This window comes from Dromaius novaehollandiae, chromosome 13 (assembly GCF_036370855.1).
Source record: "Dromaius novaehollandiae isolate bDroNov1 chromosome 13, bDroNov1.hap1, whole genome shotgun sequence".
Lineage (NCBI taxonomy): Eukaryota > Metazoa > Chordata > Aves > Casuariiformes > Dromaiidae > Dromaius > Dromaius novaehollandiae.
Genome location: NC_088110.1, coordinates 24150794 through 24175000, shown reverse-complemented (window position 1 = coordinate 24175000; position 24207 = coordinate 24150794). Strand labels below are relative to the sequence as shown.

Genomic DNA, 24207 nt, shown 5'->3' with positions numbered 1-24207 from the left:
GTCGCTGGGCACCTCCATCCAGGTCATCTCGGTAGCGCCAGGGTCGCCGGGCGAGCAGGGCGTCAGCAGGTCGTCGACGATCACGTTGGGGTTGGTGCGCGAGGGGCCTCGGACCTGGGGCAAAGGCAGGCGGAGCTGCGGCGCGGGCGGGCGGGGGGCTGCGGGGGCCGGGCTGGCACCCCCCGGGCAGGCGGCCGCCCCGCGCTCACCTTCTTGAAGTGCGTGGCCGACTGCACCTTGCGCACGGGCTGCATGAGGGCGTCGCGCACGATGATGCTGATGTCGGCCCCCGAGTAGCCGTCCGTCTTGCGGGCCAGCTCGTGGATGTTGGCCTCCGTCAGGCAGTGCGGGGTGTTGCCCAGGTGCAGCTTGAACATCTGCGCTCGGGCCGCCTCCTCGGGCAGCGGGATGTAGATGCGCTTCTCGAACCTGGGCACGGCGCAGGGATGAGCGGCCGACCCCCCCCCGCCGGGGCTGGCCCCACGGTGCTGCCCCACAGCCGTGCCGGGTCTTGGCCCCACCACCGGGCCCCGGCCCCGCGGCTTCAGAGGCGGCAGAGGAGCGGCATCCCGCTCACCTCCTCCTGATGGCCGAGTCCAGCACCCAGGGGATGTTCGTGGCACCGAGCACCAGGATGCCGTCGCTGCTGTTGCCCACGCCTGCGGGGAGAAAGGGGGGGGGCGCGGTGAGGGGGGGCTCGGCAGCTGCCGCGCTCTGCGAAGGCCGGCGGCCCAGCGGCGGGTGGACGGCTCAGAGCCGAGCCCCCAGGGGAGCAGGAGCCGAAGACGTCCCGCGGCTTCTCCCGAACGCGCCTGCCCCGCCGGGGCAGCCCCACGCACCCTGCATCTGCACCAGGAACTCCGTCTTGATGCGCCGCGCCGCCTCGCTCTCGTTCTCGTTGCGGGAGCCGCACAGCGAGTCCACCTCGTCGATGAAGATGATGGAGGGCTTGTGCTGCCTCGCCAGCTCAAAGAGGTTCTTCACCAGCCTGGCCACGAGGACGCCGCATGGGCTCCAACTCAGGGAGCCCCCCGCGCCCCGAATGTCCCCGGCAGGGCTCTCCTGCCTCCCGCCGCTGCCGCCGGACCCCACGGCGCCAGGCGCCCCACGCCAAGCCGGCCTTGACCCGGAGCAAGGCGACAGCTCCCTGCCCCGGGCCGGTGCAGCATCGCTGCGGCCAGCCCACACCAGGCCCAGACCAAGGGCCGTTAGCCAAGGGAGCTCCCGCAGTACCTCGCGGGGCCCGGGGGCTCGCGCCCGGGGACCCAAGGTGTCTACGTCCACCCCGGCCAGAGCTCTGGCACCGCCAGGCCCAGAAACGGGTGGCCGGGAGCCGGCCTACAGCACGCGCGCGTCCCTCGCTGCCAGCGGCCCTCAGCTTACTTCTCGCTCTCTCCCAGCCACTTGGACATCAGGTCAGAGGACGACACGGAGAAGAAGGTGGAGTTGTTGGCCTCGGTGGCCACGGCCTTGGCCAGGTAGGACTTCCCGGTCCCAGGGGGCCCGAAGAGCAGAATCCCTCGCCAGGGCGTGCGCTTACCTGCGAGGAGACCTGCGTCAGGGCTCCTCCTTTGCTGCGCCGGCTGGACCTGCGCCGCGACCGCGGGGCACCCGGGCAGCTCGGCGAGCGGCCGCGGGGCTGCAGGCTTCTCCCCGCCGGGCGCCGAGGGGCCGGAGCAGGGCAGCCGCGGCACGGCCGGAGCGACTCACCGGTGAACAAGTGCGGGAACTTGATGGGCAGGATCACGGCTTCCTTCAGGGCCTCCTTGGCTCCCTCCAGGCCGGCCACGTCGCTCCACCGCACATTGGGCTTCTCCATCATGATGGCCCCTGCGGGGGGGGGGGGGGGGGGGGCAGCTCTGCTCACACAGCCCCGCAAGCAGGAGCCCCCCAGACTCCCAACCAGCCGCGTTGTGGGGCTCGGGGGCTGCCAAACCCTGGCAGCGCCCCACAGCCTGCCCCCCCCGCAAAGGCCTCTGGGGAAACCCTCCGCGAGCGGCCAGCGCAGCGGCACCCGCCGCCGCCTCTCACCCATGAGCTGCTCCTGCAGCTTCTTCTTCTCGGGGTTCTCGCCCTCGCTGTCGCTGTCGCTCCTGCGGAGACGGGACGGCGTCAGGGGAGGGGAGGCCTCGGCACGGCCGGCAGCGCCCGTTCTCCGGGCGGGAGACGGGCAGCAGCCGCGGCTGGGCGCCCCGGCCCCGCGCACCCCTTGTTGTCGCTCTGGGCCTCCCGCACGGGCCGCCGGCCCTGCCGCTCCCGGCCGCGCAGGTACTCCTTCAGCTTCTCCGCCCGGTCCAGGTACTGCACGCACTTCGCCCGGATGCTCTCCTTCGCCTTGTCGCTGTGCGCCTCATCTGCGGGAGAGCCGCCAGCCGTCGCCGCGGGGCCCGGCTGCCCGGGGGGCCCCCGTCCCCGCGGCGCCCGTCCCCGTTCCGCGCGTCCCCGCGGCGCCCCGCGGCTCACACTTGATGGCGTGCAGGAAGTACTCCACGGCGTGCTGGTAGAGCCGCAGCGCCTCCTCGTAGTTCTTGGCCTTGTCCTCCTCCGTGGCCTTGGTCACCAGGTCGATGGCCTTCTGCCGGGCACAGCGTCGCCGTCACCGCCGCCCCCGCCGCCCCGGCCCGGCCCGGCCCGGCCCCCCGCGGGGCGCGGCGAGGCCCCGCAGGGCCGCGGCCGCCTCCCGGCCCGGCCCGGCCCCGCCGACCCCCTCTCCCCTCCCCTCCCCGGGCGGCGCGGCGCGGCGCTACCTGCAGGGTTGACGTGGTCATCGCATCTCCCGGTGGCGGCCGCGAGCCCGCGGCGCTCCTGCGGCCCGGCGGCCCGGCCCGGCCCGGCGGCGGCGCGGCCCTCCCGCAGCGACCGCGACGGCGGCGCCTGCGCGGAGGCGGCGGCAGCAGCGGCGCCCCCTGGCGGCGGCACGCGGGGCGGGGCCGGGGGCGGGGCCTCGCCGGGCACCCCCGGGTCCCTGTGCCCGCCCGCTCCGCTCGCGTGTGCGCCGCGTGCGCGAACACACACACACACACACACACACACACACACACACACACACACACACACACACACACACACGCGTGCACAAATACACACGCGTGCACACATAGGAAGCACGTGTGTGCACACTACGCCCACTTGAACATGTGCACACGCCACATATGTGCACACACACACACACGCATGTGCACGCACACACGTGCACACACACACATGCATGCACACACAAGGAGCACGTGTGTGCACACTGTGCCCTCCTGAACGTGTGCACACGCCACATATGTGCACACACACACACACAGGCTACCCCCCCTATGCACTGGACACTGTACCCATGTGCACACGCTGTACTGTGCGTGCACAGTCTGGGGATACACAGTGTGCGCGCACACACACACGCACACACGCACGCACACACGCACGCACACACACAGCACCCCGCTGGCGCAGCCCCCTGCCCTCGTGGTGCCGTCCCCGTCCCCATCCCATCCCTGTCCCCCTCTGCAGAGACGGGCCGGGGCTCACAGCAAACGCCTTTATTATGGACAACGCGGGGTGACGGGCCCCGCGCGGCAGGGGCACACGCCGGCACGCACACCAGCACACGCTGACACACGCCGGCACACCGGCACACGCCAGCATTGCTCGGGTCGCCCTCGCCAGTGCCACGTCCCTGGCGCGCGCGGAGGTGCCGGCGGCCTCGGGGAGCACCAGCCGCCCCGCACCAGGGAGCCGATTTGGTAACCTGGACGACCCCAAAGTCTGAGATTCAAAAACCCCAAAAAAGGAAGTCTTATATAAATAGCGATTTACAAAGAGTACAAAAATAGAAAGGGCTGTGCGGCAGCGCGGGGGTTGCGGCAGCGCCAGGCGCTCGGTGCCGCGGCCGTGTCGCCCCGCCGAGGCCGCACCGCCGCCGGGCCCGGGCCGGGCGCGAAGCCCGAGCACCCGCGCGCCGAGGGAGCCACCGCTCAAGCTTAAGTGTCAGAGGTAAAGTACAAAAAGCGAAAGTGCATGAGTCTACCCGTCCTCCCGCCCCGGGGCTCTGCCACCCCGCGGGCTCGGCGAGGGCGTAACAGAATTTGCATAGCAGCTTATTAGGTAGTTTGCAAAACAGAGACTAACGTAGCTGAGAACAGCCCGCTCGGGACGCGGCCGGCCGGGCGGTGGGTAGGGCGCGGGCGGCCCCGGCCCGGCCGGTTCTGTCCCGGGCAGCACCAGGAGCGCCGGGCCTCGGGGAGCCGCTCGCCCCGCGCCGGAGGAGCCCCGCGGCGAGAATCGAACGGTATTTGTTTCCTGGCTTGGAGAGTTTTTGGAAACCCGCCGCTGTGCCGGGGCCGGAGCCCGTGCCGGCCGCCCAGCCCGCTCCCGGCCCCGCGGCGGGGAAGGGCCAGGGAGGCACCGGGGTCGCTCCTCGCACCGGAGGGGTCCCGGGGAGCCCCCAGCCCGGGAAGCAGCCGCAGCCGGAGCCCCCCGGCCGCTCATCCCCGCGGGGATGGAGCAAAACCTCCGGCTGCCGGGAGAGCTGGCCTCAGCTCCACGGAGAGCCCCAGGGCCGAGCGACGGAGCAGCGCCGGCCGCCCCGGGTGCGGGCACGGGGGCGAGGGGCCCGGCCTGGTGGCGGGGGGCGAGGGGGCCCCGGCGTCCCAGGGGCCACGGCTCCGGCGGCGAGGGCGCCCGGCCCGCTCCAAGGCACGTTTGGTGAGGTCAGAAATGGCTTCGTTCCCAGAGGGATCCAAGCTGGTGTCTGTGCCCCCGGCCCCCCTTGCACCACGTGAAGGCCGGTGCACGCCGAGGGCTGCGGCGCGGGGCCGCTGGTGCCGGAGGCATCGGAGCGGGGCCGGTGCCAGGCCCAGCCTCCAGCCCGGCTGGGCCCGGGGTGCAGCGGAGCGGCGCGTCCCGGCCCGCGGCAAGGCACGAGTGCGGCGGGAGGAGCCGCCGAGGGGGCCGCGGCGGGGGGCCGGGGCCCGCCGCCTACACCAGCAGCCCCATGCGGGTGACTTTGGCCGAGAGGAAGGTGTGCAACACGAACACCACGGGCTTGGGGCAGGAGTGCAGGTCCAGCGCCTGCGGAGAGAAGGCGAGAGAGAGCGCGCCGGTGGGTCCCCGCGCGCCTGAGCCCGCCGGCACCGGGGCCCGCAGGGGCTTGCAGGGACACGGCACAGCGCGCCCTGGGAAAACAGCTCCTTGGCCACCGGCATGCCCGGGGGCAAAGCCGGAGGCGACGGGGATGGACCCCCCCCACGCCGCAAATCACGCCCGGGAGCCCCCCCTCTCACCAGCTCCCCTTCGGGGCCGCCGAAGTCCAGGTAGAGGTTCCTGATGCCGTCGTCCGCCGACATCTTCAGCTTCTCGTAGGGGTAGCGGAACAGGACGCTGCCGCCCGGCTCCTCCCGGGAGATGGTGAAGCCGCCCTCGTAGTGGATGGAGAGCTTCACCTCCTGCCCGTTGAGCGTGCAGCCTGCGGACACAGGCGGCACGGCCTCAGCGCCCGCCCCGCGGGGGCTCTGGGGGGTCCCGGGAGGCTCTGGGGTGCACTGGGGGGCCCTGGGGTTGCAATGGGAGGCTCTGGGGTGCACCGGAGTGTGCTGGGAGGCTCTGGGGTTGCAATGGGAGGCCCTGGGATGCACTGGGAGGCTCTGGGCTTGCAGTGGGAGGCCCTGGGATGCACTGGGAGGCCCTGGGGTTGCAAAGGGGGGCCCTGGGGAGCACTGGGGGGCCCTGGGGTTGCACTGGAGTGTGCTGGGAGGCTCTGGGGTTGCAATGGGAGGCCCTGGGATGCACTGGGAGGCCCTGGGGTTGCAAAGGGGGGCCCTGGGGAGCACTGGGGGGCCCTGGGGTTGCACTGGGGGGCCCTGGGGTTGCACTGGAGTGTGCTGGGAGGCTCTGGGGTTGCAATGGGAGGCCCTGGGATGCACTGGGGGGCTCTGGGGTTGCAATGGGAGGCCCTAGGATGCACTGGGGGGGCCCTGGGGTTGCACTGGGGGGCCCTGGGGCCCCAGGGCTGCAGGCAGGAGGGGACTCTCCGTGCCCCATGGGCAGCAGGCTCCAGCCCCCCAGCCGCTCAGAAAGCCGCAGGGAAGAGCTGCTCGGGGCTCCGGAGGTGCCAGCTGCCGGGGCCCGGCTGCCTCGGCTGGCGGGGCAGGCACAGCACGGCCGGCGGCAGAGCCAGGCTTCCGCCGTGGCCGGAGGACGGACACGTCCCCGCAGGCGCTAGAGGGAGCTTCGACACTGTCCCCGCAGCCGCCCGTCCCCAGCCCTGCTCCGCGGCCTCGGGGGGCCCAGCGGGGCGGCCGGTCCCCGACACGGACCTTCCGGCAGCTCCGCGACCCCCTGCCCCGCTGCTCGTGTCCGCAGGCTCGGGGCAGGAGCCGACACGGTCTGCCAGAGCTGAAGGCAGCCGGACAGACGGGGGTGCAGGAACGCTTACCCACGGACACCTCCTTTATCAGCTCGGCCGCGGCGTGGCAGCCCTGGACGAGGACCCGCGTCCAGCAGGAGAGGTCCCGGTGCGTCTCCACGCGGAAGACGTGCATCTCGATGCCCTGCCGAGAGCCCGTCCGCGTTGCGAAGGTGAGCTCGGAGCCCAGGGAGGGGGAGCGGCGGCCCGAGCCGGAGTGCACCAGCCTGGGGGGAGACGGGGAGCGGGACGTCGGGGGGTGAAGGCAGCGCCGGGCGCAGCGCGGCCCGGGATTACACCCGCGCTGCCCTTCGCCCCCCTCCCTTTCCGCAGCTCCAGTGCGCCTGGGAGGGAGAAAAATAATCCTGGGCCCCCTTTCCCCAGCACACGCTGGCTCCTCTCCACGTGCCTCCGGCGTGCCTGTATTTGGGCAGCGAAGAGAGAAGGGTTCGGGAACGGTGGCCTGTGCCCGACCGCATCGGCAGAGCCGCCGGCGGGTGCCGCGGGCCGTGGCCTGCGCCCCGGGAGAGGGGCCCGGGCCCACTCGCCCCCAGCCCGTTTGGGAAAAGACGTGACCGGACACCTGGAAAAGGGCAGCTCCAGCCTCGCGCCGGCCAAACCCGGAGCTCCCTTCCCGCCCGCGAAGCCACGTCGCGGCAGCGGCCGCTACGGCACCGTGCTGCAGGGCCGGGAACGTGGCGCGACCGCGGCCAGAGCGCTCCCGAGCGCGGGAGGCCCCTGCGGCAGGAGGAGGCCCCTCTGCAAGGGGCCCGGGTGTAAAACAGAGCCAGATGGCGAAGCGGCCCGGGGAGGCGGGGGGCGGCCCCGGCGAAGCCCCGCCACGGCCCCGAGGCTCGGTGCTCGGGAGGCAGGGCAGGGCCGGGCCGGCCGCCCCGGGGGCTGCTGCGGGTCTCAGCGGGAGCCCCGGAGCTGGGAGCACGAGCTCGGGAGACGGCCCGGGCTGCCGGCCAGCTCCCACCGGCACGGCTGAAGCCCCCGGGCGCGCGGGGAGCGGAGGACCCCGGCAGTCGTCCGCCGCCCCGGCGCAGCTGGCGGAGGCGGCGATTCGATCCAGCGGCGTGACGCGCGGGCTGGAGTCAGCTGCGGGGAACGCCCGCCAGTCGCAAGCCCCCGCGCCCCGGGAGGCCGCGGCTCCACCGGCAGCGGGGGACGGCGAAACGGCCGGTGCCGAGGGAGGTGACGGAGCCGGGGGCGGCTGGTCCCCGCGGCCGGGCCCGTGCGGTGAGCGGGAGCGCCTAGCCAGGAGGAGCTTTGCTGCACGCACGCCCCGGGCGAGCTGCGGCCTCCGCGGCTCGGGCCCCCTCGCCCCCCCGGCCCCGGTGCCGCGCACACACCTGGTAGCGACGAGCGGGTAGCTGTGGCAGGGGGAGGCCCAGGCGTCCCTGGTCCAGGGCATGCAGTCGTAGAGCAGCAAGTCCTTCTCCGTCACGGCCATGAGGACGGGCCGCCACTGCTGCCTCCCGCCGTCCAGGCGGGCCTGGAAGAGACGGGCAGCGGCTCGGGGACGGGGACGGGGCAGGGCAGGGACGGCGAGCGGGCCCCGCGCTACCAGGCTCTCGGGCCGCGTTCACGCATCGTCCGGGAAAAGCCGTGCACGGCGCCAGCACGTGCGGCCAACCCGGAAAGCCCGACTCAAGAGCAGGCGCCGGCAGACCTCCTCCTGCCCGGCCGAGGCCGTCGCCACGCCGGGGAAGCCGCAGCTCTCGAGCTGCAAACTCGCGGAAGAGCAGGGGGGTTATTAATATCTCCGGCTAGGAAATCCCAGCAGGGACGTCCGCACTTCTTGGAAGCGCTGCCTTCGCCTCGGGCTGCAGCTGCCGCGGGGCCTGGCTGGGCGCTGGGCCAGGCCTGCCCGGGCGCTGCGGGGGCTGCGCTGCTCCGCGTGCCGAGCAGGCCTGGCCGGGGGGACGGGCAGCCGCAGGGAAACGGGGAGAGAAGGTGCAGGAGGGGCCACACTGACGGCTGACGGCACGGGCTGCCTTTACCCTGCCTCTCCGGGAGGGGCAGCTCTTTGCTGGGGAGGGACAGCACGGGGATGGGGGGCCACCGCTGTGCGCTATCTGTCCCCGGAAAAGGCTCCCCCAAAGCGCTGGGACCCAGGACGGCCCCGGAGGTGCCGCGTACCTGCTCCGCCAGCCACGCGATGTGCTTGACCTCCTTGCTGCTGCCCGTGGCGTTGGTGGTGCCCAGCATGGCGTTGAGCTCGGCCAGGACCTGCGGCAGCAGGGCCGCGATGTTGGCGTGCAGCGCCGTGAACCAGGAGTGAGCGGTCGCCGTGTCCTTGCAGCGCAAGACCAGGGTGTTCCTGCTGTCCGGGGAGTGCAGCTCGATCAGCCTGCAACGGGAAGCAGCGCTGGAACAGGGACACGGGACCCACCGCGGCCGCCGGCCGGGGCGAGGGCCGGCTCTCCCGCCGCCCGAGGTCTCCCGGCAGCGGCTCCAGCCCAGCAACGGCCCTTTGCAGCGGCAGCGCGTTTCCACCCGGGTGAGCGGGGTGCGTAATTGGATTAACGCTTCCAAACACAGGCTAAACACAGGTCACGGCTCCCTGAGGCTGTGGGAGAGCGGGAGACGGCCGGCTGCGCTCCCACCCGCCTCCAGCACCCTCGGCAGGGAGAGGGGCCGCGCTTGCCCCGGCAGCGGCACCTCCCCGCGCCCAAGGAGCGCTGCGGAGCCCTGGCCCCCTGCCAAGCCACCGAGAATTTCCGCAGAGCTGTCCCTACGGCTCCGGGGGCGAACCGGGAGGCCGCGGTCGCAGCGAGCGGCAGCTTCCCCCCCCGCCCCAGCCGGGGCCTTGCCCTGCCCGGGCGCCGCTCCCGCCGCGGCTGAAACCCGACGCTGGGCTCCCGGGGGCGGCTGGCGCTTCCGCCGCCGTCCGCGCGTGGCCCGCAGCCAGCACGGCCCTGCCCGGACAGGAGAGCATCCCGCGGCCCGCTGCAGCGAGGCAGCCGGCGCTTGCGCAAAGGCACCGCAAAAGGACGCACCGCCTCGCCGTGCACACCGGCCCGCGGCTACGGACCCGTCTGCCGCCGCGTACCCCGGCGCCGCGTCCCCTGCCCAGACCAGGCAGGAGGAGGCGGCCCCGGCGCTTGGCCCTCACCGGTTCTCCAGGTCGGGCATGCTGAGGTTCCTGGCGGCGAAGCACATCTTGAGCGGGATCACCTTGCGGTCCTTGGCGCCGCCCAGGTGCTGGGGGGAGCCCGAGTCCTCGCTGCCGCTGAGGCTGGGCGACTGCGGCGCGGCCCCGTCCCAGGGCAGGTCCGACACCAGCGACGGCTTCTTGATGTAGGGCGTCACTTCCCGCATGAACTTCACTGGGGACAGAGCGGAGCGGGGACCGCGTTAGCGCGGGGCGTCGGAGCCGCGTGCCAGCGTCTGCGGGGAGGGGACGGCGGAGGGGAGGGGACAATCCTCGCGCAGGTGGCCCGGCACAGACCCAGCAGCTCGACCAGGGGAGCCCCTCAGCCTGCCAGGCCTGCGGGACGCGGGGCTGCCGGGGCAGCGGGGAGCTGGCTGTATGGCGGAGACGCCATCGAGGGCAGCCGTCCCTGGGGAAGCAGCAACGGCAACGAAGCGGGGGCCAGCCCAACGGCGGGGACACCTCCTCCCCGCCGCAAACGTGGGCCGCGAGGCCGTGGGGCGGCCGGGGGCTGCAGCAGATCCCTGCAGGGCTGCGATGCCTCCCGAAACCGGACGCGGTGCAGCACCGGGAAGCTCGGTTTGGCACCGTGCCGGCGAGCAGGGAGCCGCGGCGGGGCAGGGCAGGGAGACACGGCTGTTCGGAGCAAGGAGCCACCGGGCCACGGTGCCCAGCTGCGACCCACCGTGCCATGCTCACCGCAGAGCCGTGCCGTGCCGGTGAGCCGCTGCACGGCCGCAGCGCAGTCAGGGCACCAACGAGCCCTCCCCGCCCCGACAGCCGCCGGCGGTGCCCCGAGCAGGCGACCGGCCGGCCGGCGCTGGCGGCTCATCCCGGCCCCGGGCGGGCGGCGGGGAGGAGCGGCGGGCGGAAAGGCGGCGGGCGCAGCACAATGGGGACGGGCAGGAGGTCAGGCGCCAGCCCATCCTGACGCGCCCTCGCGCCGCGCTGCAAGGACAGCGCTGTCCAAGTTTCCAGAGCGGCGGGTGCTCACGCCGTGCCGGCCCCGGCGCTGCCGCTGCGGCAGCCTGGCTCCTCTCCCCGGGAGGAGGAGGAGGAGGAGGAGGAGGAGGAGAGCTTCCAGGCAGGATGTCACGGCTCCGAGCGCCTCTGCACAAACGGGAGGAAGGAAGGAGGATCCGCTGTTCCCCCCGCCGCCCCTCTGCAGAGGCACAGCCGCGGCACGGAGCGGGGTGCCAGCGCATGCACGCAGCGCGCCGCGGCCGAGGCTGCTCCGCAAAGGCCCCCACGGGCCTTTCTCCACCCGCGCTCCCCAGTGCAAGAGTTATTCCTTGGATCCAAACCACAGCTGCCCTGTGCTTCCCGCTCCAGCCACCGAGGAGGTGCCCGGCCAGGGAGAGCCCCTGCCCGCTGCCCACGAGCTGCCGTCCCATGGCCCCCGCAGCAGCGGTGCCGCTGCACGGGCGGGAGCCTTTGCCCCTCCAGCTCTCGCAGCATGGGAAAACCAACTTGGCCGAGATGCCAGAGAGCATCAGGTGCCATCGAAAAACGGCTTGCCAGAGTGGGGCAGGACGGCTCGCGAGAGAGGGGGTTCAGCCAAGCGGGAAAACAGCAAACAGAGTGAAACAGCCCAGGATCCGCAGGGCCTGTGCTAGTTTTGGCAACAAAACGGGAAGCGCTCAGGGTCACGTCTAATGCCGTGCTGCAAAACGTGCCAGCGAGCGGCATCAGCGCCTGTGTGCGTGCCGGCTGGGGCTGCCGCGCCGAGCTCCCCCCGCACGTGCCGGCAGCCCCGGGGGCTTCGGGAGCCGCGGTCGCAGCAGGAGAGCGCTCCCAGGCCAGCCGCAGCACGCGCCTTCCCTAAAAGGTGAGGGAGTCGCGGAATCATCTCCGCGCTGACGTCGGAGCAGCCCGGCACGGCGGGAGCCAGGCACGCGAGGCGCTGGCAAGCGGCGGCCGCGGGGAAGGAGGGATCCGCGCCTGGGGAGCGCATCCAACAGAGCTGGAAACGGCAACGACAACCGGCACGGGGCGAAGGGCTCGGAGCAGGACGGGGGAGAGTCCCCGCGCCGGGAGCCGCCGGCCACGTGTCCCGCAGCCAAGGCGTTCGCGGGGGAGCTGCCCAGGCTGCAGCCGCGATGGGTTTGACTAAGCCCCGGTCCTGATCTGCGGCCTTGCATTAGCCAGACCATCTGATCCGCCGGCGTCGGCTTTGGCTTGCGCAGGTAGCGCTGGTGCCATGGAGGGCCGGGGTCTGCCCCGGGAGCTGGACACACCTCCGCAGAGGTCCTCGTCCGGGGTCACCCGGGTGCCAGCCCTGGAGGCTGCTCGGGACTCAGCGTGTCCCGGGAAAGGGGCGCCGGCAGCCCACGTCGCCAGGCTGGGAGCGGAGCGCTTTTCCCCCTTTGCACTGCCGAGTTTCCTGGCTCTCCGCCCGGCAGGCGATCCCGCGCCAGCGGCAGCGGAGAACCGCTCCCCGTGCTGCAGCCGGGCCCCCCCGGCACGTTTGCCTCCCCGCGAGCGACCGAGCGGAGGGAACGGGCAAGGCGTGCTCAGCGCCCGGTGAAACCGCCGCTCCCGCCCACGCCTGCCGCGACGCACCCCGCGAAACCCCAGCTGCAACACGGGCCGATCCCGCGGGTGCCCGGGCTGATCCCGGCAATGGGTGCAGAGCACCAGCCCTGGGCACGGGGCTCCGCTGCCCGACACCTCGTCCGCCGGGGCTACGGGCTCGCCCAGCCGCAAACCCTCCCCTTCCTTCGGCAGCGGGTGGGAAGCTGCCCCGGGCACGAGGAGACGGGAGCGGATCAGGCACCAGCGTCCGGAGCGCAGCGAGCGCAGGCAGCGCAGCCGGAGAGCTCTCGGCGGGTTAATCCGAGCACGGCGCCCGGCCCCGGGCGCTCCTGGGGGATTTGCGGAGTTGAGCGGCACAGCTGGATGGCGACACGCTGCCACGAGAGGCTTGTCCTTGCCGTGGGCAGCAAACGAGTTAATATTAGCCTCCTGCCGCGCTTATCCCAGGATTACCGCCTTCTCCACGCACCTTTAATCCCTCTGCCCGGCGGGGCGGGGAGCGCTGCAAGGTGGAGGGCAGCAGGCAGCGGGACACGGGGGGGCAGGCCGGCGGGGGGGGGGGTTCCCGCGGCAGCTGGCGGCCAGATGTGGCGGCCCCCGGCAGAGGCCGGCAAGCGAAACGCGGGCAGCAAAGCGCGAGCGCCTGCACGGAGAGGCGGCCCGGGGAAGCAGCCGTGCGGGCCGGGCGGAGAGCCAAAGCGGCGCCGGCAGAGCTGCCCTCCCCGCCGCGGCCCGGGGGCACCGCACGGCCTCGAGAAACCTCGGTGGCACCAGCCCTGCAGCCGCCACACCGCGGGCACCCCTGCAAACGTCGATGGAAGACGGGAGACGTTGAGACGGCCGGGTTACCGGTTGCAGCACCTGCAGCAAAACCGACCGCTCTGGGCCACCGGTTACGGGCATTTTCCAGCCAGCCCATCTATTTCTGCCAGGAGCAAATTGACCGGACAGCCCACAGCCGGCTCAGCGCAGCCCGGTGCCGTCCCGCCTACGCACCCTCCCCGATTGCGCTCGCCGCAAAGGAAACCCCAGCCGGCGCTGCCAGCGCTCCTCCCTCGCGCCCTGCCACAGCAAGGCGGCTGCTCTGGCGGCCGAGCGCCGCTCGAGACGGCTCCCGCCTTGCTGAGCCGAGCCCAGCCGGCTGCACCGGCCCCAGCCTCGGCCCGGCCCGCACCGCGGAGACCTTGGGGGGCTGCTGAGCCCCGGCATCATGCTGGCACCGGGCACCGGCTGCACCCGGCACCAGGACAGGCTGCAAAAGCCTGAATCACGTGTGGGTTCAGTCTTGCAGCTCTCCTTCCCCTTTGCGAGCCTCCCGGCCGCCCCGCCGCTCCCGGCTGGCCGCAGCTCCGCGCCGAGCTGAAGCGATGGGACCGCTCCTGCTCCGGGCTGCAGGGCCCCCGGTCGCCCCACGGCTCGGCCCCGCTCCAGGCAGCCCTCGCGCTCCCGGAGCCGGGCAGCTCCTGCCCGAGCTTGTCGAGCCGTCTGGGAAACAGGTCGGGCAGGAGCCGGGCGCTTGCCAGGGCCGGCCGCGAGCAGGCTGCTTCCTGGGCACGAAACCAGCACAAACGCCCTGCGCCCGGGCGCGGGGCCGGGGATGCCGCCTGCCCCGAGCCTGCCGGGTCCCACCGGGGGCTCACGGAGCTTGTCAGCTCCTCTGAGCCACAAAATTGCGCAATTAATAAACCCAGAAGACTCCAAAAATAGCCGCAGCGCGGGGATGCGAATAACCAGCCGCCCGGGACGGTCTCCCCCAGGAGCCCGGGCGCTGCTTTGGGGCACCGCGCTCCCACGGGGGACCCGGCCACCGCCACTGCCACCGTGTGCTCCCGGCCGCCCCGTCCCGCCCCGCCGTGGGACATGAGGGCTGGGGGCACGGACCCCCCCGGGATGGGGATCCCCAGCCCCGCTCGGGGCGAGGATGCTGCAAACGGGGTGTGGATGTCCCGGTCCCCATGGCATGCGGGGACGCCGTGGCTCGGGATGAGGCCGAGTCCCGGCACCTGGGATGGGGTAACGGATCCCGGGGGTGTCGGGGGTCCGGTAACGGGAAAGGGGCGTGGGGGGGGGGGCTGGGAGCTCGGGACAGCAAGAGGGGCCCCGGGGGGGCGGGAGCCTGGTAGCCGGGACAGGGGAGGGCACAGGAGCCCGGTAACGGGGAAGGGGGCAGGAGGGGGTGCCTGGGTATGGCAGGGGCCCCGGTAACGGGGAAGGGGACCCGGGGGGGCACGGGACACCCGGGACAGGGGATGGCATGGGGCCCGGTAACGGGAAGGGGACCCGGGGGGGGGAACGGGACACCCGGTGACCGGGCCAGGGAGGCAGCGGGGGGCCCGGGACACCCGGTGGCCGGGCCGGGGAGGGTGGAGCGGGGACCCGGGACACCCGGTGGACCCGGGGGGGGGGGGGGGGGCGCGGTGCCGGTCGCGGGGGCGGGCGCGAGGGGCCGGTACCTTCGAGGATGACCTCCCTCCCGGCGCGCTTGAGCGCCTGCACGGCCTGGTCGTGGGTGGCGTCGCGGAGGTCGACGCCGTTGACGGCGAGGATGGCGTCGCCGAGGCGCAGCGCGCCGCTCCGCTCCGCCGCCAGCCCCGGGAAGATGCGGGAGATGAGCACCGGCATGCGGTTCTCGCGGCCGCCCTTGATGCTGATGCCCAGCCCGCCCGCCTCCGCCTTCACCACCCGCACCCGCCGCACGCCCGCCGGCACCGGCGCCGGCGCCGCCTCCGCGCCGCCCCACTCGGCGCCGTTGGCCACGCCGTTGAGCGCCGCCGCCTCGCCGCCGGGCTCGGCCGTGAGGCTCAGCGCCTCGCCGCTCAGCTCCGCCGCCACCCGCACCCAGCGCTCGCGCAGCAGCAGCTCCAGCAGCCCCGCTTTGGAGGCGCGCGTCCACACGGCCATGCCGCCGCCGCCGCCGCCGCCGCCCCGCGCGCGCCGCCCCCCCCCGCCCCGCCGCGCGCCGCCGCCGCCGCCCCCCGCCCGCCCGCATGGCGGGCCCCGATAGGCCCGCGCCGCCCGCGGGGGGCGGGGCGCCGCCCGGCCCCGCCTCCTCACTGGGCAGGGCGGAGGGGCGGCCGGGGGGAGGGGCGCCGAGGCCACGCCCCCGCGCGCGCCTCAGGGCCCCGCCCGCCGCCCCCCCCGGCGTCCGCGCAGCGACGGGGCCGCGGTGTCCCCACACAGCCCGACCGCCGCCTCGGGGCCGCGGTGCCCCCACACGGCTGAGACCGCTGGCCCCGGGGCCACGGTGTCCCCACACGGCCCTGGGCCACCACCCCAGGGCCGCGGTGTCCCCACAGCACCGGGGCCGCGGTGTCCCCACACGGCCTGGCCCACCGCCCTGGGGCCATGGTGTCCCCCCGTGGCTGAGACCGCTGGCCCTGGGGCCATGGTGTCCCCGCACAGCCCAGGACCACCATCCCGGGGCCACAGTGTCCCCACATGGCCCTGGGCCACCACCCCAGGGCCGCGGTGTCCCCACAGCGTCCAGGACCACCGACCCGGGGCCACGGTGTCCCCACAGTGCCGGGTCCACAGTGCCCCTGCACAGCCCGGGACCACGGTGTCCGCACATGGCCCTGGGCCACCATCCTGGGGCCGCGGTGTCCCCACACGGCCTGGCCCGCCGCCCTGGGGCCATGGTGTCCCCCCATGGCTGAGACCGCTGGCCCTGGGGCCATGGTGCCCCTGCACAGCCTGTCCTGCCACCCCGGGGCCATGGTGTCCCATGTCCAGGCTGCCGCCTCCAGGCCACGGTGTCCCCACAGGGCCGGGATCCACTGCCTTCACCCCCCCGCCATCCCCACACAGGCCTGGGCCTCCCCCCACCTCAGAGCCCATCCCCGTCCCCACAGGGCTGGGGGAGGACAGGTCCCTGCGCTGTCCCCTGGGGCCGGGCACCCCCAGAGCCCCGTCCCCGCAGGGCTGGGAGGCAGCGGCGGTGCCACGGACACCCCGGCCGGCCCCGGCCCCGCACCGACCCCTCGTCCCGCCCGAGCAGGGGGGAGGCCGGGGAACGGCGAGGACGGACCGCAGCGAACAGCGGCCGTGCAGCTGCCTCTGCTTTAGGAAACAGCCGGAGCGTTAGGGGAAACTCCGCTAAAGAAATCCCAGAGGAAAGAAACCTCTCCTGCGGTCGGCAGCCCCTCCTGCTCCAACAGCAGCGATTCAGGATTTACTCTCGCAGGGAGCAAAGATTTCACTGTCCGACACTGACCGACTGCTGCAGCGATGCCCTGGTGCCGGAGAGCGCTGCAGGTCACCGGCGCGGGGGGACGCTCCCCTTACGTGACATCTGCATCCTGACACATTTATTCACACCCAGAGTCTGTCAAATGCTCCAGGGCCTTGCAGCTCTCCAGCACCATGCCGAACTCCCGGGCGCCCGCCGCCCCCGGGGACAGGGGCTCGTGCTGCTTGCGGGACACCCCGGTACACGGGGCCGAGGGAGCCGCTCACCTGCCTACGGGGCAGGGGGGATGTATGCACGGGGACAGGGGTCTCTGCGGGGCGGCTTCTGCAAGAGAATAAAAAATCATCCCCAACGCCTGTTTAATAAAACTCCTCTCCTCCCAGCAGAGCTTCGCTCACGTTTCTCGTGAAGAGGTTTGCAAAGCAAGAGCGTGCGGAGTCGCAGCCCGGTCCCAGGCCCCCTCCCAAGGCCCGGGGCGGGAGAGCTGCTCCCCGCGCTGGCCCGTGGCAGCCCACCCCTGCCGCCCTCGGCCCCAGCGCTGCAAAACCTCGCTCGGCCCTGCCCGGGGAGCCCCAGGGCCCGCGGCGTGCACCGGCTGCGAAGCGGACACCACTGTCACAGCAGCGGCCTGGCAGGGCTGTGCCCAGCTCCCCCTCCCGCTGCCACGGCCCCCCAGCTAACAGTCACCCCGGGGCTCCCGCAGACGCAGGAGGGCTGGACGCAGCACGAGGCTGCACGCCCCAAAGGCAGCCGTGTTTGTCACCCCCAGCCCACCAGCATGCAGCGAGCACCGGCTCAGCGACACCAGGCTTCTCCTGTCCCTCAGGACAGGGACTTGAGAGAGAGCAGGAGCCACGGCACGGGCTGCTCACAGCAGCAGGCATCAGGACGGGGCACACGGGCGCTGAGCACCCGTGCAGCAGGGCAGGGACCGGCCGTCCCCCGCTGCCCATCCAGAGCCCAGCTCACCAGGCATCCCGCCTGGTGGGACACGCGGAGGTGACGGCTGTCAGAGGGGATGGGAGCCCCTCTGTGCCACGCAGAGCCCCAGCAGTCACGAAACCCAGCTTGCAGCTGGCCGGGCCAGCACCGGGAGAGAAACCAGTGCCGGGGCCTGACATTCCCCAGAAAAGCAACCAGAGAAGGGAGAAGATCTGGGACAACGTCAAGCCCTCACAGCCCCCGGCTGCTGCCAACGAGTAATCCAGACAGGACAGGCATGACCAGAGGAGTCCTACGAGGCAAAGGCGTCCTTGGTCCTGATTCACAAGCTCAGGCCAGAGCCAACCTGACCTGCTGCTGCTCGGACAGCAGGGAGCCCCAAAGGGCGAGGATGATCCCCGAGCACACAGCCCTACCGAACAACGGCGTTTATTACTACAACATCCTAGGAAAGCAACACACACAGTTTTTGGGGCTGGAACAGCTTGTCCTGCTCTTAGGTGCCAAATTTCTTCTGTTGGATGGGTGGTGGCAGCTGGGTCTTGATGTCCATGATGGGCCGCTCCACCATCACGAGGCAATTCTCGTCCAGCAGATCCGCAAAGAGCAGGGGCTGCAGGGCAAGGAGGGGACAGGAGATGACGGCGCTGCCGGGGACAGGGCAATGCCTCTCCCTGCTCTGCCTCAGCTGGCTGGGTTCGACCGCACCGAGCTGCCCTGCAGCCGGCCCTGGCTCAGCCTTAACCAGGGACGTTGCTTAAGGAACGTGCTCTGCAGAGCAGCTGGGGAAGATCAGAGCCTGCGAGATCATGGCAAGCAGCAGTGCCGTGATGGGGACACAGAGACTCGGAGCCCTGCTCTGCTGCTGGGGCACCGAGAGCACGTATGACACCAGCAGCGCTGAGGATCAGCTCAGGAAGGCCAGGACAGCAAGCACCTTGCTCCAGAAAGAGCGACGGAGGCAGCCTGGCAGGATCATCTCCGCACCCGTGGCTCCTTCCAGCTAGCAGGGCATCCTGGCAGCATCGCGGCCTCCTTGCTCCCTTGGGCAGACCGCGGGCTGGGGGCACCCCCTTCCTCAACGCCACCCCTCCTCGGAGGCGGCACACGCACAGCAACACCCACCTGGAACTTCTTGCAGATCTTGAAAGCGTGGAGCTGCCTCTTCCTGGCTGTCTCCGGGAGCTGCTTCAGGGCGCTCTGGTTCATCAGAGAGGCACTGTCATCGGGCAGGGGCTGCAAGGACAGCGCACAGCACACGTCAACACTGCCCGGGAGTCACCACCGCCTCCCGCTGTCCCTGTGCTCCTCAGGGCCACACACAGGTCCCTCCTCCTGCTCACGGCAGGAGCAGGAACAGCTGCTCCAGCGGGTCCCAGGCTTCATCGAGGAGATGGCCTGGGCACAAGCCCAGACCTCTTCCTGGCACAGACGCATGACATCCCCTTCATCCCCCTGCCAAGGGCCTGGCACACCCCACGCCCTCCCTTCCCTGGCCAGTGCTGGCCAAGCAATACCACTGCGTCAGGCAGCACACGTGGGGCGTGGGTGGCCCGTAAGGACGGCAGAGCTGTGGGAGCACCGCTGGCCCTCTCCTCCCCGGGCAGGCCCCAGGCCGGACTCACCAGGGACTTGTCGAGGACGCAGAACATGTAGACGTCGTGAAGCAGGATGTGCGAGGGCTTCTTGGGGTTGAAGGTGATGTGGGTGATGGGCGAGTCCCTCTCCAGCCAGGCCCTGTGCAGCCCGCAGCTCTGCACCGTGCGGCTCCAGGCCGTGTACTGCTTCTCGGGGATGCTGAACTCGAACAGCTGCAGAGGCAGGGAGGGGAGACGGGGCGGCCCAGTGACCACCGGCCCTGCAGCCCCGCTCTCTAATGCTGCTGGGCTCGTGACAGAAGGGAAGGGAGGTCGCTTTCGCCAGCCCGTGCCAGCCTCACTCCTCCCCTTGGCATTGCCCCACACCGACACACGCACGGGCGGCCCCCGAGCCTGCCAGGCCGCGAGTGCTTTGTGGGACAGGCTCCTAGCAGGGATGGCAGGCGCTAACTGCCTGCTTCGCACTCAGGACACAGCCAGCAAAGGGCAGCTGGGCTCCGTCGCTGAGCTCAGTGCCTGTCCCCGAGGCGCAGCTCTGCTGCGGAGCAGGGCAGCGGGAAGCCCCGAGCCAGGAACGGAGCCGTGAGGAAGAGTCCCAGGGCCAAACGGGGCAGGAGGAGCGAGCACGGGGCCTGCGAGCAGGGACAGCTCCTACCTGCTGGTCCGAGTAGGCGATAACAAGGTTGTTGGTCACAGGGTGGATGGCAAGGGCAGTCACCGCGCAGCTGTACGTGGGCACCGTGCAGTGATGCTGAAAGGGACAAAGAACAAGACGCTGATGGGAGCAAACAGGGCCCGTCTCTGCCCCCCACGCTTCCACAGCCTCTTCCCCATCCCTCCTGGACCTCTCCCTCCCTTCCTGTGCGCCCATCCCCAGGCCTGCTCCAGGGATGCAGGGATTGCTTCCCGGGATGGGGGCCTGCGCCGAGCCCACGGTCTCCTCCCACCGCGGCTGGGTGCCCCCCGAGGCAGGGGGATGGCGAGCACCGTTGCCGCAGCTCTCCCCGGCGCAGGCTCTTACCTTCAAGCGTTTCAAGCTGTAGACGTGGATTTCCCAGTCCCCGCTGGCTGCAGCCAGCCAGTTCCCATCCGCACTCGGCGCCAGCAAGTAGACGGCCTCGGGGGTGCCTGCGAGAACACCACCCACCAGCTCTAACGGGCGCCCCGGAGCCCACTCAGGGCTGCGAACCCACCCCCAGGGGAGGTCGCACACCTGCGCCCGTCCTGCCGCCCTGGCCCTGCTCACCGCCCGCGACGGCACCAGGAGGGCAACGCGAGCAGGGCGCGGAGGCTGCCGGGGCGGGGAAAGGACCTGCAGCCACCGCTGCAGGAAAGGGCAGACGCGCTCAGCCCTGCACCCCCCTCTGCACCCACGCTGCTCCGACGGGGGCCAGGACACGGAGCCGGGACCCCCGGGAGCTGCTCCCCTCCCTGTGCCCCCACCCAGCGCACTCAGCAGCCCGAACCTGACGGCGGCCGAAGCGTGTGCAGGTGTTTGCAGCCCCCCGGTTCCAGGAGCTGGAGCACGTGGACGGAGCCTCGCTCAGAGGCGACAAAGAGACGACCGGAGTCAGCAGAGCACTGGAGCTGGTAGGCCGGGAGCAGCAGCTTGGGTACGTCGGTGACCTGGCAGAGGAGGGAGAAGGCAGTTAGCAGCCATCTACCACTGCTGACGAGCCTTGAGCCTGCTCAGGCCAGGGCACCATCGGAGCAGTGCCAGGAGCAACCCTCGCCCCCAGTGCGCAGTCCCACACGGACAACCCAGCTCCCCGGGCAGCGCTGGCTCCCCAGGACCCCGCAGCCGCCCACCCCGCCCCTCTCCTCACCTTCTTGATGCTGACGCCGTCGCCCTCGTGTTGCACTCGGTAGAGGTGGAAGCGGGAGGCTGTGGAGTAGGCGATCCAGCTGCCGCAGGGTGAAACGCAGCTGCAGTAGATGTGCTCCGGACCCTGCAACCACAGAGGAGCTGAGCAGGGGCCGGGCAGCCTGCGAGACCCCCCTGCAGTTAGTCCCGTCACACGAAGGGCCGGCGGGGGCCCCTTGGCAGGGGACACGGGACTGTGGTGGCGGGGAGAGCTGAGGCGGGCCAGGCTCTCCAAGGGCCCCAGCCACGCGGAGGCCTCCCCGCAGGGCGGGTGCTACGGCGGGTCTCTGCTAGCGCACGCAGCTCGTCCCGTCACGGGGAGCAGGCGAGGAGCGTCAGAGCAGGCCTGCAGCAAGGACGGCTCCCGGGCCGGCTCCCTTCTGCCGCCCAGCAGAGCCAGAGCCCAGGCTTGGGGCTCCAGCCCAGCGCCCCAAAGGTGACGGAGTGACATGGTGACAGCTCTCGGCACAAGGCAGCACAGCCCTGCCCTGCCGCAGCCCAGAGCACGGCCTCCTCCGGGGCGTGAGGACAGACTGCACGCGAGAGCACAGGGGAAGCCTTCGGCACGAGGCCTCTGCCCGCAGAGGCTCCACACTGAGACAGACTTGCTCTGCGGGCCCCATCTGCCCCACATCTTTCCCAGCGCTGCAAACCTGCCGGCCCCCAGCCCCGGCCTCAGCAGCAGTCACTCAGCCTCACCTTGCTCTTGAGCTGCACGAGGTGCTCGGGCATGCGGCACACGGGAAGGACCTCGCCGTCCTTTCCTGCAGCGAGAAACAACCGCACAGCACATGAGCAGCGTTGGAAAGCGCATGGATGCCGTCAGACAACGCAGCCGGGGTTCTCAGGGGGAGCCGTGCCAGACAACGAGCGCCAAGGGACAGTCCCGTCCTTTCCCCGCCTGCCCCGAGGCTGAACTCCCCGGCATGCAGCCTGCTGCCAGCAGTTCAGCCAGAAGCGAGCGCGTGCTCTCATCCGCAGGGCCTTCAGGAGCTTTAGGCTCTGCTACAGGGCTAAAGACAGGGGCTTCCCAGTGCCGCTCCGGGAGCAGGGCCACGCCACTCACCGCTTTCACTGGTGGAGCCGAGTCTCCAGAGCTCCAGGTGCTGTGAGAACTGGAAGAGGAGGAGCCGGGCTTTCCTGGCGCAGGAGACGAGGCGCCGCTGCGGTCAGAAATGGGCAGGCTGTCATGAACCTGAGGCCTGGAAGAAGAGGCTGGGCCAAAGCCAAGACACCCTGGGGTGCTGGGGACTTCGGGGAAAGGGAGAGGGAGGAACTGCTCTTATGGGATGGGACCCCAGAGACCGGGATCGAATGGGGAAGGCAAGACAAGCTTGGCAAGTAGCTTCCACCCCGCTGCTGCGCCCCATCGCGGGACCCGCCAGGCACGCCAGGCCGAGACCAGCTGCCCCCGCGGAGCAGCCAGCCTTCTCGCGCAGCCCGGCTGGCCCGGCCTGGCCCGGCCTGCCTTCCCCAGCGCCCAGCGGCAGGCCTGAGACGCTGCTCAGAGCAACACTCACGTGGGGGAAGGTGAATTTCCGGAGCGCTGCCTCGTAACCCTTCTTCTGCATCTTCTCCATGAGCGGACGGATCACCAGCTGGGCGTCCAGGCCTGGGCGCCAAGCGGAGCTCAGGTGAGCGAGCGCGGGGCAGAGGTGCGGCCACCCGAGCCCCCCTCGCCAACGCGCCCCGCAGCCCCTACCTCCAGAGATGAGCGCCGTCGGGCTGTGCGCCACGGCTCGCACGTCGTGGGTGTGATGCTGGAAGGGCTTCGTCCGCACCCAGTGCTTCTCCTGGCTGCCCATCTTCACCGGCAGCAGCTGGAACTGGTACGTGGCCCCTGCGGAGGTGCCCACGACGATGCTGTCTTCTTGCTGGCGAGGAAAACGGGGCTTTGGTTTGCAGGGCCCAGACTGCCGGCCCCGCGAGCGCAGGCCGAGGCCTGCCAACGGGAAGGGAAGCGAGAGAGCAGATCCTGGTGCCGCCAGGAACCAGGCGGAACCTGGCTGCATCTTTTGTAGCCCTGCTCCTGCCAACCCGGGCACCAGCCAAGCTGACCGCTCCAAAGGGGCCGAACCAGGAGCGAGCGTGCCTGGCTGAGCGCCTCCGCCATGCCGGGGCAGGCCCCGGGGCACTGTGGCGTCCGCGTACCTCCGACACGGCCAGGGCCAGGGCGGCCGAGGCGCTGACGGTGTGTGACTCCAGCAGGGTCCCTGTCTCCCAGTCCCAGAACTGCACCCTCCCAAAGGAGTCGGAGCTCACGACGGTGCCGCTCGACAGGAAGGCGACGCTCCACACGACACATTCGCGCTTCTTGGGCTTCTGCACGTGGTAGTTCACCATGATCCTCTGGACAGTGCGGCCTGAGACGGGGAAAAGAGCCGGGGGTGGAGAGAGGAGCAACCCTCGGCCTGGAGCGGCGACCCCTCGGCACGGGACGCGCCAGCCTGGCGTTTCCGGGAGAACGGAGGCTGCTCCGAGGAGCGGGGCTTGCCTGGGCTGAGAGCTGTTAGTTACCCGAACTGACGTCAAACACGCGGAGCAGGTCGATGGAGCCAGCAGCGATGTGAGTCTCCGACGGGTGCCAGGACAGGCACAGGATGCGGCCTGTGGAAAAGGGCAGAGAGAGCAGCTCCGGACACGGCCCCGCTGCCCGTCGTCCCCTCCGCCATGGGGAGGGCCGGAGGGGAGCCCGCCTGGCGCTCACCTTGCTGCCGGTCCAGGCTCCGCTCGAACTGGACGCCGTCCGGCACCACATGGAAGAGCTTGACCGAGCCGTCCTCGCAGCCGATCTGGGGAGGAGGGTTCGGGTCAGCGCCGGGCCGGCCTCCCTCCACCCAGGCCGGCCCCCGGCCATGCTCACCGCCAGCTGGGTGCCGCTGCCGCTGGCCGCCATGCTCCAGATGGGCCCCCCGAAGCCGTCGGCCGTGCACTTCACGCGCAGCCGCTCCAGGTCGTACTCACAGACGTCCCCGCTGAGCCCAGCACCGAAGAGCCGATCGCCAGCCGCCCAGCACAGCGCCTCCACCGACCTCGCCTCGTGCCCCGGGATGGCCTGCGGGAGCCGCGCGTCAGCGGGCAGCTGGGGCCGGGGCTGGGGCCGGGCCCGGCCGCCCCGTTACCTTCTCCTGGAAGTAGTTGGCGGCGAAGTTGTAGACCTCGACGGCGCCGTCGGTGCGGGCCAGCGCCAGGCGGTCGGCGCGGCGGTGGTAGGCCAGGCACCGCACGCCCGCCGGCACGTAGCTGAAGAACCGCACCCGGTGCACCTCGAACTCCCCCATGGCGCCCGCCGGCGGGGCCCGGTACCGGCCGGGCCCGCGGGGGGCGCTGGGTCAGGCCCCCGGGGCGGGGCGGGGCGGCCCCCGACGGTGCGGCCCGGTAGAGCCCGGTCCGGCAAGGCAGAGCCCGGCCCGGTCCGGCACAGGAAGGCCCGACGCGATCCCGGTCGCAGTCCGGCCCCGGCCCCGCTCCGCCTCCCGCCGCTCCCCCACGTGCGCGCCGCGCGCCCGGAACCGGAAGTGCGCCCGG

General features: G+C 71.8%; 3 protein-coding genes across 3 annotated transcripts in view; all 3 read right to left on the bottom strand.

Moving 5' to 3' along the window:
- Positions 1 to 2909, bottom strand: part of VPS4A (vacuolar protein sorting 4 homolog A) — a 3898-nt gene extending 989 nt beyond the window's left edge. The window contains exons 1-10 of the mRNA XM_064519868.1: positions 2748 to 2909; positions 2464 to 2575; positions 2207 to 2354; positions 2032 to 2093; positions 1711 to 1830; positions 1384 to 1540; positions 840 to 988; positions 578 to 659; positions 210 to 429; positions 1 to 114 (exon numbers count right to left, since the gene is read on the bottom strand). The exon at positions 1 to 114 is cut by the window's left edge and continues 27 nt beyond it. Coding sequence (XP_064375938.1) covers positions 1 to 114; positions 210 to 429; positions 578 to 659; positions 840 to 988; positions 1384 to 1540; positions 1711 to 1830; positions 2032 to 2093; positions 2207 to 2354; positions 2464 to 2575; positions 2748 to 2768 — 1185 coding nt within the window. The 5' untranslated portion in view covers positions 2769 to 2909. The remainder of the gene's footprint in view (positions 115 to 209; positions 430 to 577; positions 660 to 839; positions 989 to 1383; positions 1541 to 1710; positions 1831 to 2031; positions 2094 to 2206; positions 2355 to 2463; positions 2576 to 2747) is intronic.
- Positions 2910 to 4817: 1908 nt separating this feature from the next.
- Positions 4818 to 15082, bottom strand: SNTB2 (syntrophin beta 2). The gene is made up of 7 exons (XM_064519866.1): positions 14540 to 15082; positions 9513 to 9726; positions 8537 to 8747; positions 7747 to 7889; positions 6422 to 6618; positions 5271 to 5452; positions 4818 to 5058 (listed from the first exon to the last, which is right to left on the bottom strand). The coding sequence occupies exons 1-7, from the start codon at positions 14985 to 14987 to the stop codon at positions 4966 to 4968; spliced, it is 1488 nt and encodes a 495-aa protein (XP_064375936.1). The 5' UTR covers positions 14988 to 15082; the 3' UTR covers positions 4818 to 4965.
- Positions 15083 to 17630: 2548 nt separating this feature from the next.
- UTP4 (UTP4 small subunit processome component) lies at positions 17631 to 24186 on the bottom strand. Its single transcript, XM_026119690.2, has 16 exons — positions 23802 to 24186; positions 23543 to 23734; positions 23387 to 23471; positions 23197 to 23286; positions 22831 to 23042; positions 22382 to 22553; positions 22200 to 22291; positions 21746 to 21842; positions 21379 to 21443; positions 20642 to 20764; positions 20282 to 20441; positions 19837 to 19943; positions 19471 to 19566; positions 18843 to 19028; positions 18343 to 18453; positions 17631 to 17830 (listed from the first exon to the last, which is right to left on the bottom strand). The coding sequence occupies exons 1-16, from the start codon at positions 23958 to 23960 to the stop codon at positions 17714 to 17716; spliced, it is 2064 nt and encodes a 687-aa protein (XP_025975475.2). The 5' UTR covers positions 23961 to 24186; the 3' UTR covers positions 17631 to 17713.
- Between the last annotated feature and the right edge of the window lie 21 nt (positions 24187 to 24207).